General features: G+C 48.8%; 1 protein-coding gene across 3 annotated transcripts in view; it reads right to left on the bottom strand.

The window, feature by feature from the left end:
* The window catches only part of LNPEP (leucyl and cystinyl aminopeptidase), a 75,691-nt gene that overhangs the window by 30,104 nt on the left and 32,516 nt on the right, over positions 1 to 13,071 (bottom strand). For all 3 annotated transcript variants that reach the window (XM_081315719.1, XM_081315718.1, XM_081315720.1), the window contains exons 4-7: positions 12,632 to 12,763; positions 11,748 to 11,868; positions 9,035 to 9,189; positions 8,013 to 8,126 (exon numbers count right to left, since the gene is read on the bottom strand). In XM_081315719.1, the coding sequence (XP_081171845.1) occupies positions 8,013 to 8,126; positions 9,035 to 9,189; positions 11,748 to 11,868; positions 12,632 to 12,763 (522 nt within the window). The remainder of the gene's footprint in view (positions 1 to 8,012; positions 8,127 to 9,034; positions 9,190 to 11,747; positions 11,869 to 12,631; positions 12,764 to 13,071) is intronic.

Below are 13,071 nucleotides of genomic sequence, written 5' to 3'. Positions count from 1 at the left end.
GAGGTTTGGGCGCCTCCCCAAACCTCCCCAAACCTCGGCAGGTCTCCGTTCCTCCGCGCAGACCTGCCGACCTTTGGGGAGGTTTGGGCGCCTCCCCAAACCTCCCCAAACCTCGGCAGGTCTCCGTTCCTGTTTGGGGAGGTTTGGGCGCCTCCCCAAACGTCCCCAAACCTCGGCAGGTCTCCGTTCCTCCGCGCAGACCTGCCGACCTTTGGGGAGGTTTGGGCGCCTCCCCAAACGTCCCCAAACCTCGGCAGGTCTCCGTTCCTCCTGCCGACCTTTGGGGAGGTTTGGGCGCCTCCCCAAACCTCCCCAAACGTCGGCAGGTCTGCGCGGAGGAACGGAGACCTGCCGAGGTTTGGGGAGGTTTGGGGAGGCGCCCAAACATCCCCAAACAGGAACGGAGACCTGCCGAGGTTTGGGGACGTTTGGGGAGGCGCCCAAACCTCCCCAAAGGTCGGCAGGTCTGCGCGGAGGAACGGAGACCTGCCGAGGTTTGGGGAGGTTTGGGGAGGCGCCCAAACCTCCCCAAACAGGAACGGAGACCTGCCGAGGTTTGGGGAGGTTTGGGGAGGCGCCCAAACCTCCCCAAAGGTCGGCAGGTCTGCGCGGAGGAACGGAGACCTGCCGAGGTTTGGGGTGGTTTGGGGAGGCGCCCAAACCTCCCCAAAGGTCGGCAGGAGGAACGGAGACCTGCCGAGGTTTGGGGAGGTTTGGGGAGGCGCCCAAACCTCCCCAAAGGTCGGCAGGAGGAACGGAGACCTGCCGAGGTTTGGGGACGTTTGGGGAGGCGCCCAAACCTCCCCAAAGGTCGGCAGGTCTGCGCGGAGGAACGGAGACCTGCCGAGGTTTGGGGAGGTTTGGGGAGGCGCCCAAACCTCCCCAAACAGGAACGGAGACCTGCCGAGGTTTGGGGACGTTTGGGGAGGCGCCCAAACCTCCCCAAAGGTCGGCAGGTCTGCGCGGAGGAACGGAGACCTGCCGAGGTTTGGGGAGGTTTGGGGAGGCGCCCAAACCTCCCCAAACAGGAACGGAGACCTGCCGAGGTTTGGGGACGTTTGGGGAGGCGCCCAAACCTCCCCAAAGGTCGGCAGGTCTGCGCGGAGGAACGGAGACCTGCCGAGGTTTGGGGAGGTTTGGGGAGGCGCCCAAACCTCCCCAAACAGGAACGGAGACCTGCCGAGGTTTGGGGAGGTTTGGGGAGGCGCCCAAACCTCCCCAAACGTCGGCAGGTCTGCGCGGAGGAACGGAGACCTGCCGAGGTTTGGGGAGGTTTGGGGAGGCGCCCAAACCTCCCCAAACAGGAACGGAGACCTGCCGAGGTTTGGGGACGTTTGGGGAGGCGCCCAAACCTCCCCAAAGGTCGGCAGGTCTGCGCGGAGGAACGGAGACCTGCCGAGGTTTGGGGAGGCGCCCAAACCTCCCCAAACAGGAACGGAGACCTGCCGAGGTTTGGGGAGGTTTGGGGAGGCGCCCAAACCTCCCCAAACGTCGGCAGGTCTGCGCGGAGGAACGGAGACCTGCCGAGGTTTGGGGAGGCGCCCAAACCTCCCCAAACAGGAACGGAGACCTGCCGAGGTTTGGGGAGGTTTGGGGAGGCGCCCAAACCTCCCCAAAGGTCGGCAGGAAGAACGGAGACCTGCCGAGGTTTGGGGAGGTTTGGGGAGGCGCCCAAACCTCCCAAACAGGAACGGAGACCTGCCGAGGTTTGGGGAGGTTTGGGGAGGCGCCCAAACCTCCCCAAACGTCGGCAGGAGGAACGGAGACCTGCCGAGGTTTGGGGAGGCGCCCAAACCTCCCCAAAGGTCGGCAGGAGGAACGGAGACCTGCCGAGGTTTGGGGAGGTTTGGGGAGGCGCCCAAACCTCCCCAAAGGTCGGCAGGAGGAACGGAGACCTGCCGAGGTTTGGGGAGGTTTGGGGAGGCGCCCAAACCTCCCCAAAGGTCGGCAGGAGGAACGGAGACCTGCCGAGGTTTGGGGAGGTTTGGGGAGGCGCCCAAACCTCCCCAAACGTCGGCAGGTCTGCGCGGAGGAACGGAGACCTGCCGAGGTTTGGGGAGGCGCCCAAACCTCCCCAAACGTCGGCAAGTCTCCGTTCCTCCGCGCCCTGCCTGCCTGCTTCTTTCCGCTGCGGAAAGAAGCAGGCAGGCAAGGCGCGGAGTTTGGGGAGGTGCGCGCGCACCTCCCCAAACCTCCCCAAACTTCGGCAGGTCTCGGACGGCGGTGGCTTGGGAGAGGTGCGGGCGATCCCGGAAGCACCAAAGCCTCGGCCGCGCACAAGTCCTCGGTAAGTTTTTTTGTTGACTGGAGTATAAGCCGAAGTGGAATTTTTCAGCCCAAAAAGTGGGCTGAAAAATTCGGCTTATACTCAAGTATATACGGTAATTAAACAATGCCCATAATAAATTAATACAGATTAAAAATTGAAGTCCATTTATAAAAATCCCACCCCGTCCCATCAGGCCAGGCCAGCTTGTTTAAAGAGATGGGTTTTAAGATCGCGCCGGGAGGAGCGGAGATCGGGCGCCATCCGGAGCTCGACCGGAAGATGGTTCCATAAATCCGGTGCACCCACAGAGAACGCCCTCCCCCTGGGGGCCACCAGTCGGCATTCTTTGACCGGTGGCACCCTGAGGAGGCCCTCTCTGTGGGAGCGTACTGGGCGGAGGGAAGTTGACGCCGGCTGCAGGTGCTCCCCAAGGTATTCCGGACCCATGCCATGTAGGGCTTTGTAGGTCATTACTAACACCTTGAACCTCACTCGGAAGACAACTGGGAGCCAATGCAGCTCGCGGAGCAAAGGTGTGACATGGGAGTATCGGGAAACTCCCAAGACAACTCTTGCGGCTGCATTCTGTACCAGTTGGAGCTTCCAAGTGGTCTTCAAGGGTAGCCCCATGTAGAGAGCGTTGCAGTAGTCAAGACGAGAGGTCACGAGCGCATGAGTGATCGTACGTAAGGCATCTCGGTCTAGATAGGGCCGCAACTGGCGCACCAGGCGAACCTGGGCGAAGGCCCCCCTAGTCACAGCTACTATATGGTCTTCTAGAGAGAGCTGTGAATCTAGGAGGACTCCCAAGTTGCGAGCCCTATCTACAGGAGGTAATAACTCACCCCCCATAGTGAGGGGTGGGATATCCTGAATATCCCGAGATGCCGGTACGCACAGCCACTCCGTCTTGTCAGGGTTGAGTCGAAGCCTGTTCCTCCCCATCCAGACTCGGACCGCCTCCAGGCATCGGGACATCACGTCGAGGGCATCACTGGGGTGGTTTGGGGTTGAAATGAAAAGTTGGGTATCATCAGCATACTGATGATACCCAACTCCAAAACCACGAATGATCTCACCCAGCGGTTTCATGTAGATGTTGAACAGGAGAGGTGAGGACCGACCCCTGAGGGACTCCACAAACGAGAGGCCTCACGGTCGACCTCTGCCCCCCTGCCAACACCGACTGCGAGCGTCCCAGGAGATAGGAGGAGAACCACTGAAGAACCGTGCCTCCCACTCCCAATCCCCTGAGACGCCGCAGCAGGATACCATGGTCGATGGTATCGAAAGCTGCTGAGAGGTCTAATAGGACTAGGACAGAGGAATATCCCCTGTCCCGAGCCCTCCAGAGATCATTCACTAGCGCGACCAATGCCGTCTCCGTGCTGTACCCAGGCCTGAAGCCCGATTGGTACGGGTCTAGATAATCCGCTTCATCCAGGACCAGAGGGAGCTGATGCGCCACCACACTCTCGACAACCTTCGCAAGAAAGCGAAGGTTGGAGACCGGACGAAAGTTATTCAACACAGCCGGGTCCAAGGCAGGCTTCTTGAGGAGAGGTCTTACCACCGCCTCTTTCAAGGCGGCGGGAAAACTACCCTCACTCAAAGAGGCAGATATAACCGCCTGGAACCAGCCTCGTGTCCCCTCCCGGGCTGCATAAACCAGCCAGGAAGGGCACGGGTCCAATAAACATGTGGTGGAGCTCAGCCTCCCCATAATCCTGTCCACTTCCTCCGGAGTTACAGGATCGAACTCCTCCCAGATAACATTGACAAGACCGCTCGTGTCCTGATCGTCCGATACTGCCCAGTCGGAGTCCAGACCGGTCCGAATCCGAGCGATTTTGTCCGACAGATGTTGACTAAACTCCTCGGCACGCCCCTGCAAGGGTTCCTCACTCACCTCCTGATTAAGGAGGGAGCGGGTCACCCTAAACAGGGCGGCCGGGCGATTATCTGCGGACGCGATGAGGGCAGCGAAGTAGTTAGACCTCGCCACCCTCATCGCTGCGAGATAAGACCTAATATGGGTTCTTAGTCGCAATCGGTCGGATTCAGATCGGCTGGACCTCCAAACGCTCTCTAGGCCCCGTCTCCGACGCTTCATCTCCCGGAGCTCCGCGGAGAACCATGGAGCCCATTGGGATCTGCGCCGGGTCAGGGGCCGCAAGGGTACAACTCGGTCAAGTGCCTCCGTGGCCGTCCTTTCCCAGGCTTCCACTAAGGCATCTGCCGAGCTGTGAGCTGAGGAGGCAGGTGGAGACCCCAGTGCTGCCTGGAACCTCTCAGGGTCCATTAAGCGCCTGGGGCGGAACCATCTGGTTGGCTCAACAACCCCACGGTGGGGAGTGGCAAAACGGAAGACCAGCCGCAGGAGATGATGATCGGTCCATGACAGCGGCATAACAATTGGGGAGCCCCCACCAAGATCATCTAACCACCGACCAGATAAGAAAACCAAGTCAAGGGTGTGGCCTCCCTCATGAGTCGGTCCATGAATTACTTGCGTCAGGTCCATGGCCGTCATGGAAGCCATGAACTCCCGAGCTAACTCAGATGCTCCTCCCAGGGATGGTAGATTGAAGTCTCCCAAAACCATAAGTTTGGGAAACTCAATCACCAGCCCTGAGAGGATATCGAGAAGCTCAGGCAGGGCTGCTGCTGCGCGACTAGGCGAAAGGTACACCAGCAGCAAGCCCAACTGTGCCCTAGGACCAAACCTCAATAAGAGAGATTCGCACCCGACTATCTGAAGAACGGTGGCCTCCTGCGGACATAAGGTCTCCCTCATAACCACAGCCACTCCCCCACCCCTACCCTGAATCCGAGACCGGTGTAGCACCCGGAAGCCTGGTGGGCAAAGATCAACCAGGGGGATACCGCCCTCTGGGCCCAACCAGGTCTCCGTGTTGCAGGCCAGGTCCGCATGCTCACCCTCGACCAGATCCCGGACGAGAGGAGCCTTGTTAGCAATGGACCTGGCATTCAGGTACACCAGCCGGAGCTCAGGTGGCTGCACATCCCCGCTCCCAGAACCTCGGGTCGAAGACAGAGGGTCGGAGCGCCTCACCGCTTGTAAATAGCGGAGAAGCCCTCCCGGAGGTCGGTACGGCCCTCTGATCTTACACCTGCTGCCATTCCCTATCGTCGTGGGAATAGGCAATCCCACGACCCGCTCCGGAGCTCCGGAGATGGCCGACCCCGGCTCCCTCTCTACGCGATCTATCCTGGGCCTGGCCTGAACAACAGTTGGTGGATTACCCCCCGTCTCCAACCAACCACAACCCTCCCCCCTCCCTAACCCTACAAAAAATTTGGCTAAAAAAGTAATCAGGGGCCTCTTATTAAATTTATATCTTAGGCCCCTGTTCCTGCCCAGCCATCTCTCAGGGTCCCAACAATCGGGCCCGTCATGAAGAGGCAGGGTAGAAGGTAAGGCGGGTCGCACCCAGGATGGGGGGGCACCCCTGAGGGCGAACAAAACCGTGCTGGGGTAACTCAGGACCATGATAATAATTGGATAATACAGCAAAAACAGACCCAGATCAAAATAAATAAAATGGGAGGATCTTAAAGTGGAAGGAGAATATCCAGACTGCAAACCCAGCTCCGCTGCCACTAGAGCTGGGTAACCCCGGAACAATCCCCGTCCTCTCACAACGGTCAGGACCGGGGAGCAGCCTGGGATATACAGCCGGGGAAAGAGATACCACCTAGAGCTCTCACCTCTAAGACGGTAACAGGTGGAAACTCTTAACCACTCTCCCACAGTGGTTATACACCCGGAACCTTCCAAAACCCAAGGGGAAAGGAAAAAGGGAGGACAGTGGGGTAAGCCAGTCAGCGAGGTGGATTAGGGCTAAAAACCCATAAAGTCACAGAGTGGTAAGAGAAGCTCCGGTTTCAGGTTCCATTTCGCGTCATGGAAGGGACCAGGTGACAATCGACCGATAGGGAGGGAACCAGGGCCCCATAGTACTTCAGTGGGGCCCAAAAGACATGGTCCAGTCAGCTACAGTAGTCCATGCCTCCAAATGTCCAAGCATAGAAGTCCACACTCCACCACCCGGCCATGGTCACCATACCAAAGCGGTCACGGCACTCCAACTCCCTCACCGCCAACCGTCCCAGACGCCAACCAGGACCATCTCCACCACTCCAACACTTAAAACGCTGACGCTGCTCCAAGCCGTAGTTCATAATAATAGTCGTAAATCGACCAGCATCCGGCTCCTCAAGCAACTGGAAAGTTCTCCCCAGAGTCGCCAAGCTCCGTCGAGTTATTCCGGGCTCCGCAAGACTCCACCAGACTCCCGTAACAGCATAGCAGCAGCCACAGTCAGCAGGTTGGCGGGGCGCGGGTCTCCCAAGATCTTCCAAGACCTCCACCAAACTTCTCCAGGCTTCACTGGATTCCCACAGCTCCGACAACCAGCCGGTCGGTGCTGTACAAAGCAGGGCTCTGCCGGGTTCTTCCGAGTTCTTCCAGAGCCTCCGGAGGACTCCATTAAGCTTCACTGGGCTCCCGCGGCCCGACAATCAGCTGAGCTCCCGCGGCCCGACAATCAGCTGGTCGGCGCCGCAGAGCACAGCACGGGGCTCAGCTAGTTCTTCCGGGCCTGCACGGCCCTCCCGAACTCCTCCGAAACTCCGGACTTACAGAGCCGACGACAAACAGCACAGCCGCTCCCTCTGGCTTCGTTGAGCTCCCGCGGCCCCGACAATCAGCCGGTCGGCGCCGCAGAGCACAGTCAGCTGGTCGGCGCCACAGAGCACAGCACGGGCTCAGCCAATTCTTCCGGGCCTGCACGGCTCTCCCAAACTCCTCCGAACAGCCGGGGCCCTCCGAAGATCCGGGCTTACAGAGCCAGACCAGCAGCACAGCAGCTCCAGAAGTGACTACCAGAAGCTTTCCTCGACCCTAATCCAGACCCCCGACACAGAGAGAATGACATTCCTGTGGGGCTCCCAGGGTCGCTAAAATTGCCAGAGCTCCTCGCGGAGCTCAGCCAAGCATGTCCGCCATCTTGGGCATGCGCAAATAAAAAAAAAAACCTTTCCCTTTCCCTGCAGCTATTGATAGGCATACCTAGTTGATGAGAGGCTCAGCTAAAAAGCTATGAAGGGCAATCTTCTTTGAGGCTGGCCAGCAACAGGAAGTCAGCCAGCAAAGTTCCTGTTCCTGGCCAGCCTATAGGACTGCCTCTCTAGCCTGATGTGGGGAAGGCGGGGGGGGGGGGGGAGGGTGAGAGGAAGAAGGCCAGGCTACTTGGGAGTAGTGGTGGGAAAACAGGAGGCCTGTGCACAGCTGGGCCTAGCCTGCTGATGTGGGAAGTTTGTATGTTTAGAGTTGCAAGATTTTATTACTGAAACTTACCGTAAACTACATTTAGCTCATCTACTTGTATTTCTTGTCTGGTTTACCTCGGAAAATTAGTATCAATCTTGCAAGTCTGAAAGTACTAATGCCCACTGCCACTTTTAGCCATCTACTCAATTAGGGTAGGCCTTTTCTAAGTTTCTTTCTCTGACTGTTAAGTTCTTGGGGGCTCCTGCCTCTCATCTGATTGTTTCCTAGAATCTTTCCTTTGTTCTCCCAAGGTCATCCACACCTTCAATTATACAAATAAGTCCAGTTTCTGAAACTAAATAGGAAGGCAGATCATGTCAAAAGATTTTAGACCCATAGAATAATACATGAGAAATATGCAAACCCACCAATTCTCCATGTACTTACAGTATATAAATCCGGAAAGACAATCTTCATGGCAAGATTTTCCATAAAAGTAGCAAATCCTTCATTCAGCCACAAGTCATTCCACCACTCCATTGTTACCAGATTACCAAACCACTGCAAATATAAAGTACACATTGTAACTCTGTTACATTTTCTGTCAAAAGAAGGACCACTACTAGGCTGAGCTGTATACAAGGACTTTCAGATCTATTCCAGTCTATTGGTTCTAGCCAGAGATACCAAGAATTCGGCTCAAGACATCTAGGGGACTACCATATGTTATCTTAAAAACAAAAAAAAGAAACATTCTCAAAAAACAGTGTATCAGCTACACAAAATAACATTAATCATTACAACAGGAAATAGAACAGCTTGCACCGGGGCTATATAGACTTCTTCTGCTAAAAAAGCCACATAATTGACTATATGACTGTTTAATAAGTCCCTGTGGTGATAGCTTATGGTGTGTTAATGTTCAATTAAGCAAAATATTCAGAAATATCTTACTTGCAGGACACCCTGCTGCAAATTGTTCTAACTATATCACAATACTGGTTGCAGAGGATTAGAATACTATAACAATATATACAGGAAAAGCCACATTAACCACCTAACTTGAGAGCTCACATGTATTTCCACTTTGTTATTGCTTAGGATTCCTTCTTATGGTTTTTTTGTGCAAAAATGAGTATGTATTTTTTAAACATCTTCTCTTTCCTTAAGTCTTTCATATATTTTGACTATATAACAGGAAAGGAGGAAGACTAAAATAAGGTAACTCCAGGATTCACAATTCTACTGCTCCCACATTGTATGCCATGTACTTTTGCTAGAAATGGTATGGCACAGGGAAAAAATAAAGAAATCACCTCCCATTTAAATGTGTTAGTTGCAGAATTGGCTTATTAAAACAACAGATTAAAAATTGCAAAAGATAAGTTTGCTTGTAGACTATCAGTTTTGGAATTTCAATTATTTAAAAAGAAAAATGTCTATAGTACAAAGAACAGTATATTCCATACCTGGTGGGCTATCTCATGTGCAATTACTGCTGTCACTCTCTTTTTATCAATTGCTGAAGAGGTATTATTATCATAAAGGAGTGCTGTCTCTCGAAAAGTGATCAAACCCCAATTTTCCATACCTGCAGCCTGGAAATCTGGAAGAGCAACTAGATCTGGAGAAAGAAGGAAGAATTATTTTCAATACACTAGCCAAGCATTCACTATTTACTAAGCCTACTGAATCTTTCAATCCAATATATGCCTATATATATCAATATATACAGTATAACAGCCAGCTGGGTGACTTTGGGCCAGTTATTCTTTTTTAGCCCAATCCATCACACAGTGTTGTTGTTATGGGGAAACTAGGAGGAAGGAATATTATGTGCATTCGCCATTTTGAGTTGTTTATAAAAATAATAAAGGTGGAATATAAATAAAATATTTAATTTAATGAACATATCTACTGCTGAACTTCTTGTCACTTTTAAACAACATATGATCAATTTGTCTAAATATTTAATCTGTCCCACATCTTTTATAAACTAAAGGATTTTTTTAAATTCTTAAACTTTTGCAGGCACTTAAATATGTGTATTCTCAAAAAGGTAATGTGAGCATTCCCCATTTCTAATCATAAAATAATGCAGTGAAGCAGTCTCTCTTGTTTACAAAATGCCAAAATAGCATAGACTGCACTTGTCATGACTGTAAACTAATTAGACATTCAAACATGCTTGATAGATGAACAGCAAATTTAATAAAATAAATAAATAAATATTACACATTTTGCCTATTGCATTCCCGTTCATTAAAAGCTGTTACAGTATTACATTATTATGTACATTCAACTAGTGTGTATACACATACCAGAAACTAAAATATAATAACTCAATTGTATTTAACTTTATAAATGGATGTATCTTTCTATCATATTATACTTAAAACCATACAATTTTATGTAGTAATTTATTTTGCCTATCTACTACTTTTGCTGACTGTTAGCATCATATCTCATCGTATTTCCCACCTTAATATTAGCTATGACTTCTAAAAGGCATTTTTGCTTCCTGAGAATATGCTCTCTTAGAGTATAATATCATGCTATGATAAAAGAAATTTGATTAAAATGAGATCAAACTGAAGATTTATTTAATCTAAGCATTCCCAAAATGGCCAACCTATAAGATGCCTATAGGCAAGTGAAGTGAGAGTAAAAGCACTCTCCTCTTTTGTTTCCTAGCCAATAAACATAAGTATTGGCAGGCTTAACCCTACCTCATGGTTAAACAAAGAGTTGTTAACAGCAATAACATTAATAATCCAGTTAGAAAAAGAAAGACAAAAAACTAAGACAGCTCTTTCTTCTTCTTCTAGACTTGTTCCCGATTACTCTTGTTATACCTACACATCGATTGCCATTAATTCTGGATAGTTTTATTGAGATTAGATATAAACCAGTTGTGCTCTTTAGGCATTCTCTTTAACTAAGTTTATATTTGGCATTAGGCACAAGCTCCTCCCCACAACCCCCCCCCAAAAGTTACCCTACTACTGTCTGCCTGAATCAATGCTATTGTAACTTTTAGATAAACAATCACCTCATTGTGTTATTGAACTGCACCGTCAACTGAAATCACTAGGAGATACCACTACATGTACCAAGAGCTGCTGAGTGCCATTTGGCAGGTGCTCATGTGTGGTTTTCGTGTTGGTACCCATACTCTGGAATGCCTTTTCCCCTTTGAAATTTAGAAGGCAATTATTGTAACATTCAGTTTGGTGTAGTGGTTAAGGCACCAGGCTAGAAACTGGGAGACTGTGAAATTCTATTCCTGCCTTGGGCACAAAGCCACCTGTTAATTTTAGACCAGTCACTCACAGACCTAGGAAGAAGGCTATGACAAACTACTACTCAAAAACATTGCCAAGGAAACTGTAGGGACTAATCCAGATAGTCACCAGAAATCAGCACTGACTCAAAGGCACAAAAGGGGGAAAAATACTATAAAATATTTAGCCACCTGCTAAAAATGTGCTCTTCCTCCAGGACTTCCTGACATGAATGTTGGAATACCCTTTTCCAGCCCTTTAATGAATATGTTTTATGGCATATTGTTTTTATGTTACTGTTTTATATTGTTTTATCATCTGTTTATTATAAATTGCCTTTAGATACTTTAGCACGTGAAATGGTTTATAAGTGGCATTAAATCAATACATCAATAAATATATCATGTGCGGGACTGACATTTGAAATTATTTAGAAGATTCACATAGTTCAGAGTACAGCAGGAAGAATTAACCTTTATTTCTTTATGCAGAAAGGTAAAATTATTTCCCTCATAATTTTCAACTGGGTGCAACTACTTCTTCAGCTTATTAATTATTTTAACCGATCTGACTCAATTATTATTTCCAAATACCTTTGCTTTTTTTTAAAAAAAAAAGGCAATAGGAGAGCACGTCACAGTTTTTGAAGTAACAGAAGTGTGACATCATTTGGAGACTTTGCATACCAGCTTTTTAAATCTTTTTGCAACATTAATCAGAGCTGTATAGCCTCCAGATTGAAATAAATGTTTTAATTTATTTTTCCATGGATTACTAAATGACGTGTCTAAAAATCCCAAAGTTCAACTTGCCCGTCTTTAAAAATATTTTTTTATAAGAGAAGCCCACAAAGTTGCTGATTTGATCAATAATCTCATAAGTATAAACAATCTCTCACCTATTTTGTTAAATGGGTATGTTATATTAAAATAATTCTGATAAAATTCAAGAAGCTTCACAGCTGTGTTCAAGGCATATTCAGTCTGCCCCAGCTTTTGTGGTACAGCATAAACAGATACCTGGCACAATAGGAAAGAGAGAATAAGTCAGAGGAAAGTTTCAATGGAATTCAGTTTTTCATTGTCTACATTACTTAATGAAAAGAACCAAAGATTTTCTATGCTTGTTGATAAGGCAGCATTAATGAGAGGATCCACCGATAACCATTTTTCATTATTTATGATAAAAAGGTTATGGTTATCTTAGTTCCATTTGTATAGCATATTACAAAACTAAATGCAAGGTGTTTTCTCATTTCTAAAGACTTATATCCTGATACCAGGGGAGCCACTTCTATGATGTTAACACATACATGTTCATAGTTCAAGTCTGAACCACAAGTTTGGTATTTCTCTCCTTCCCTCAAAACAGGAGTGGCTGACATTTCCCCCAGATAAAAATAGATCTCATCAGGTGGAAATAAAAGGAAGTGGTGAGTAAAATAAGAACTAAAGAAAAGCTTTACACTACTCTGTCTTCAGATTTAGGCCAGCAAATGGATCTTTCTTCAAAATGATTCCTAACATTTCTCCTCCAGCCCTGACAAATAGGCAAATAGATTAACATACACTACTGAATGCTGTAATAATTTGATATGGTCAAAACAAAGCAACTACCAAGTCAATTGTCGAGTCAAAAAACTACAATCTACTCTCAGTAGTGCAATGACACAAGCCAGTGAACATTACTAATTCAAATCTAAGAAGTGTAGCTTAATACACTGGGAAACAAGGGTTTTTTTTTGGAGGGGGGAGAGGTTACAGGAGCAAAAAGCCCACATACCAGAATCTTATTTATTTCCTTGCTGATATATTCCAAGTTTCCAACAATGACAGCTACTAGGTAAGTGCTCATTTTCAAGCTCACAGAGAATTCATCTTGAAATAATCCATTAGCCAAAAGATTGGTTGCTTTCTGGAAATATAAACTGGAGATCAGAATTCAATTATGTAAACAGAAGCTGCAGGTCCTGGAATATAAGTCATAGAAGCCATCTGTTCTATGTTGAGATACTTGGAGAATAGCTAAGACGCAAAACATAATGTACAGAACATTGTTATTTCCCATGAGTGCACTACGCAACAGTCAGCAAATTAAAATTTTATCAATAAATCTAAGAAGCAAAAATAAGTTCAGTATAAAACAGGTTCATCTGCCAGGATTGAACCAAAAATAATAAGCATTGATTTTATAAAGATATTTGCTCTGTATGTAATATGCTT

Source organism: Vipera berus (genome assembly GCF_964194415.1).
Source record: "Vipera berus genome assembly, chromosome: 2".
NCBI lineage: Eukaryota > Metazoa > Chordata > Lepidosauria > Squamata > Viperidae > Vipera > Vipera berus.
Note: the sequence above shows the minus strand (reverse complement) of the source record. Positions and strands in the feature narration are given on the sequence as shown.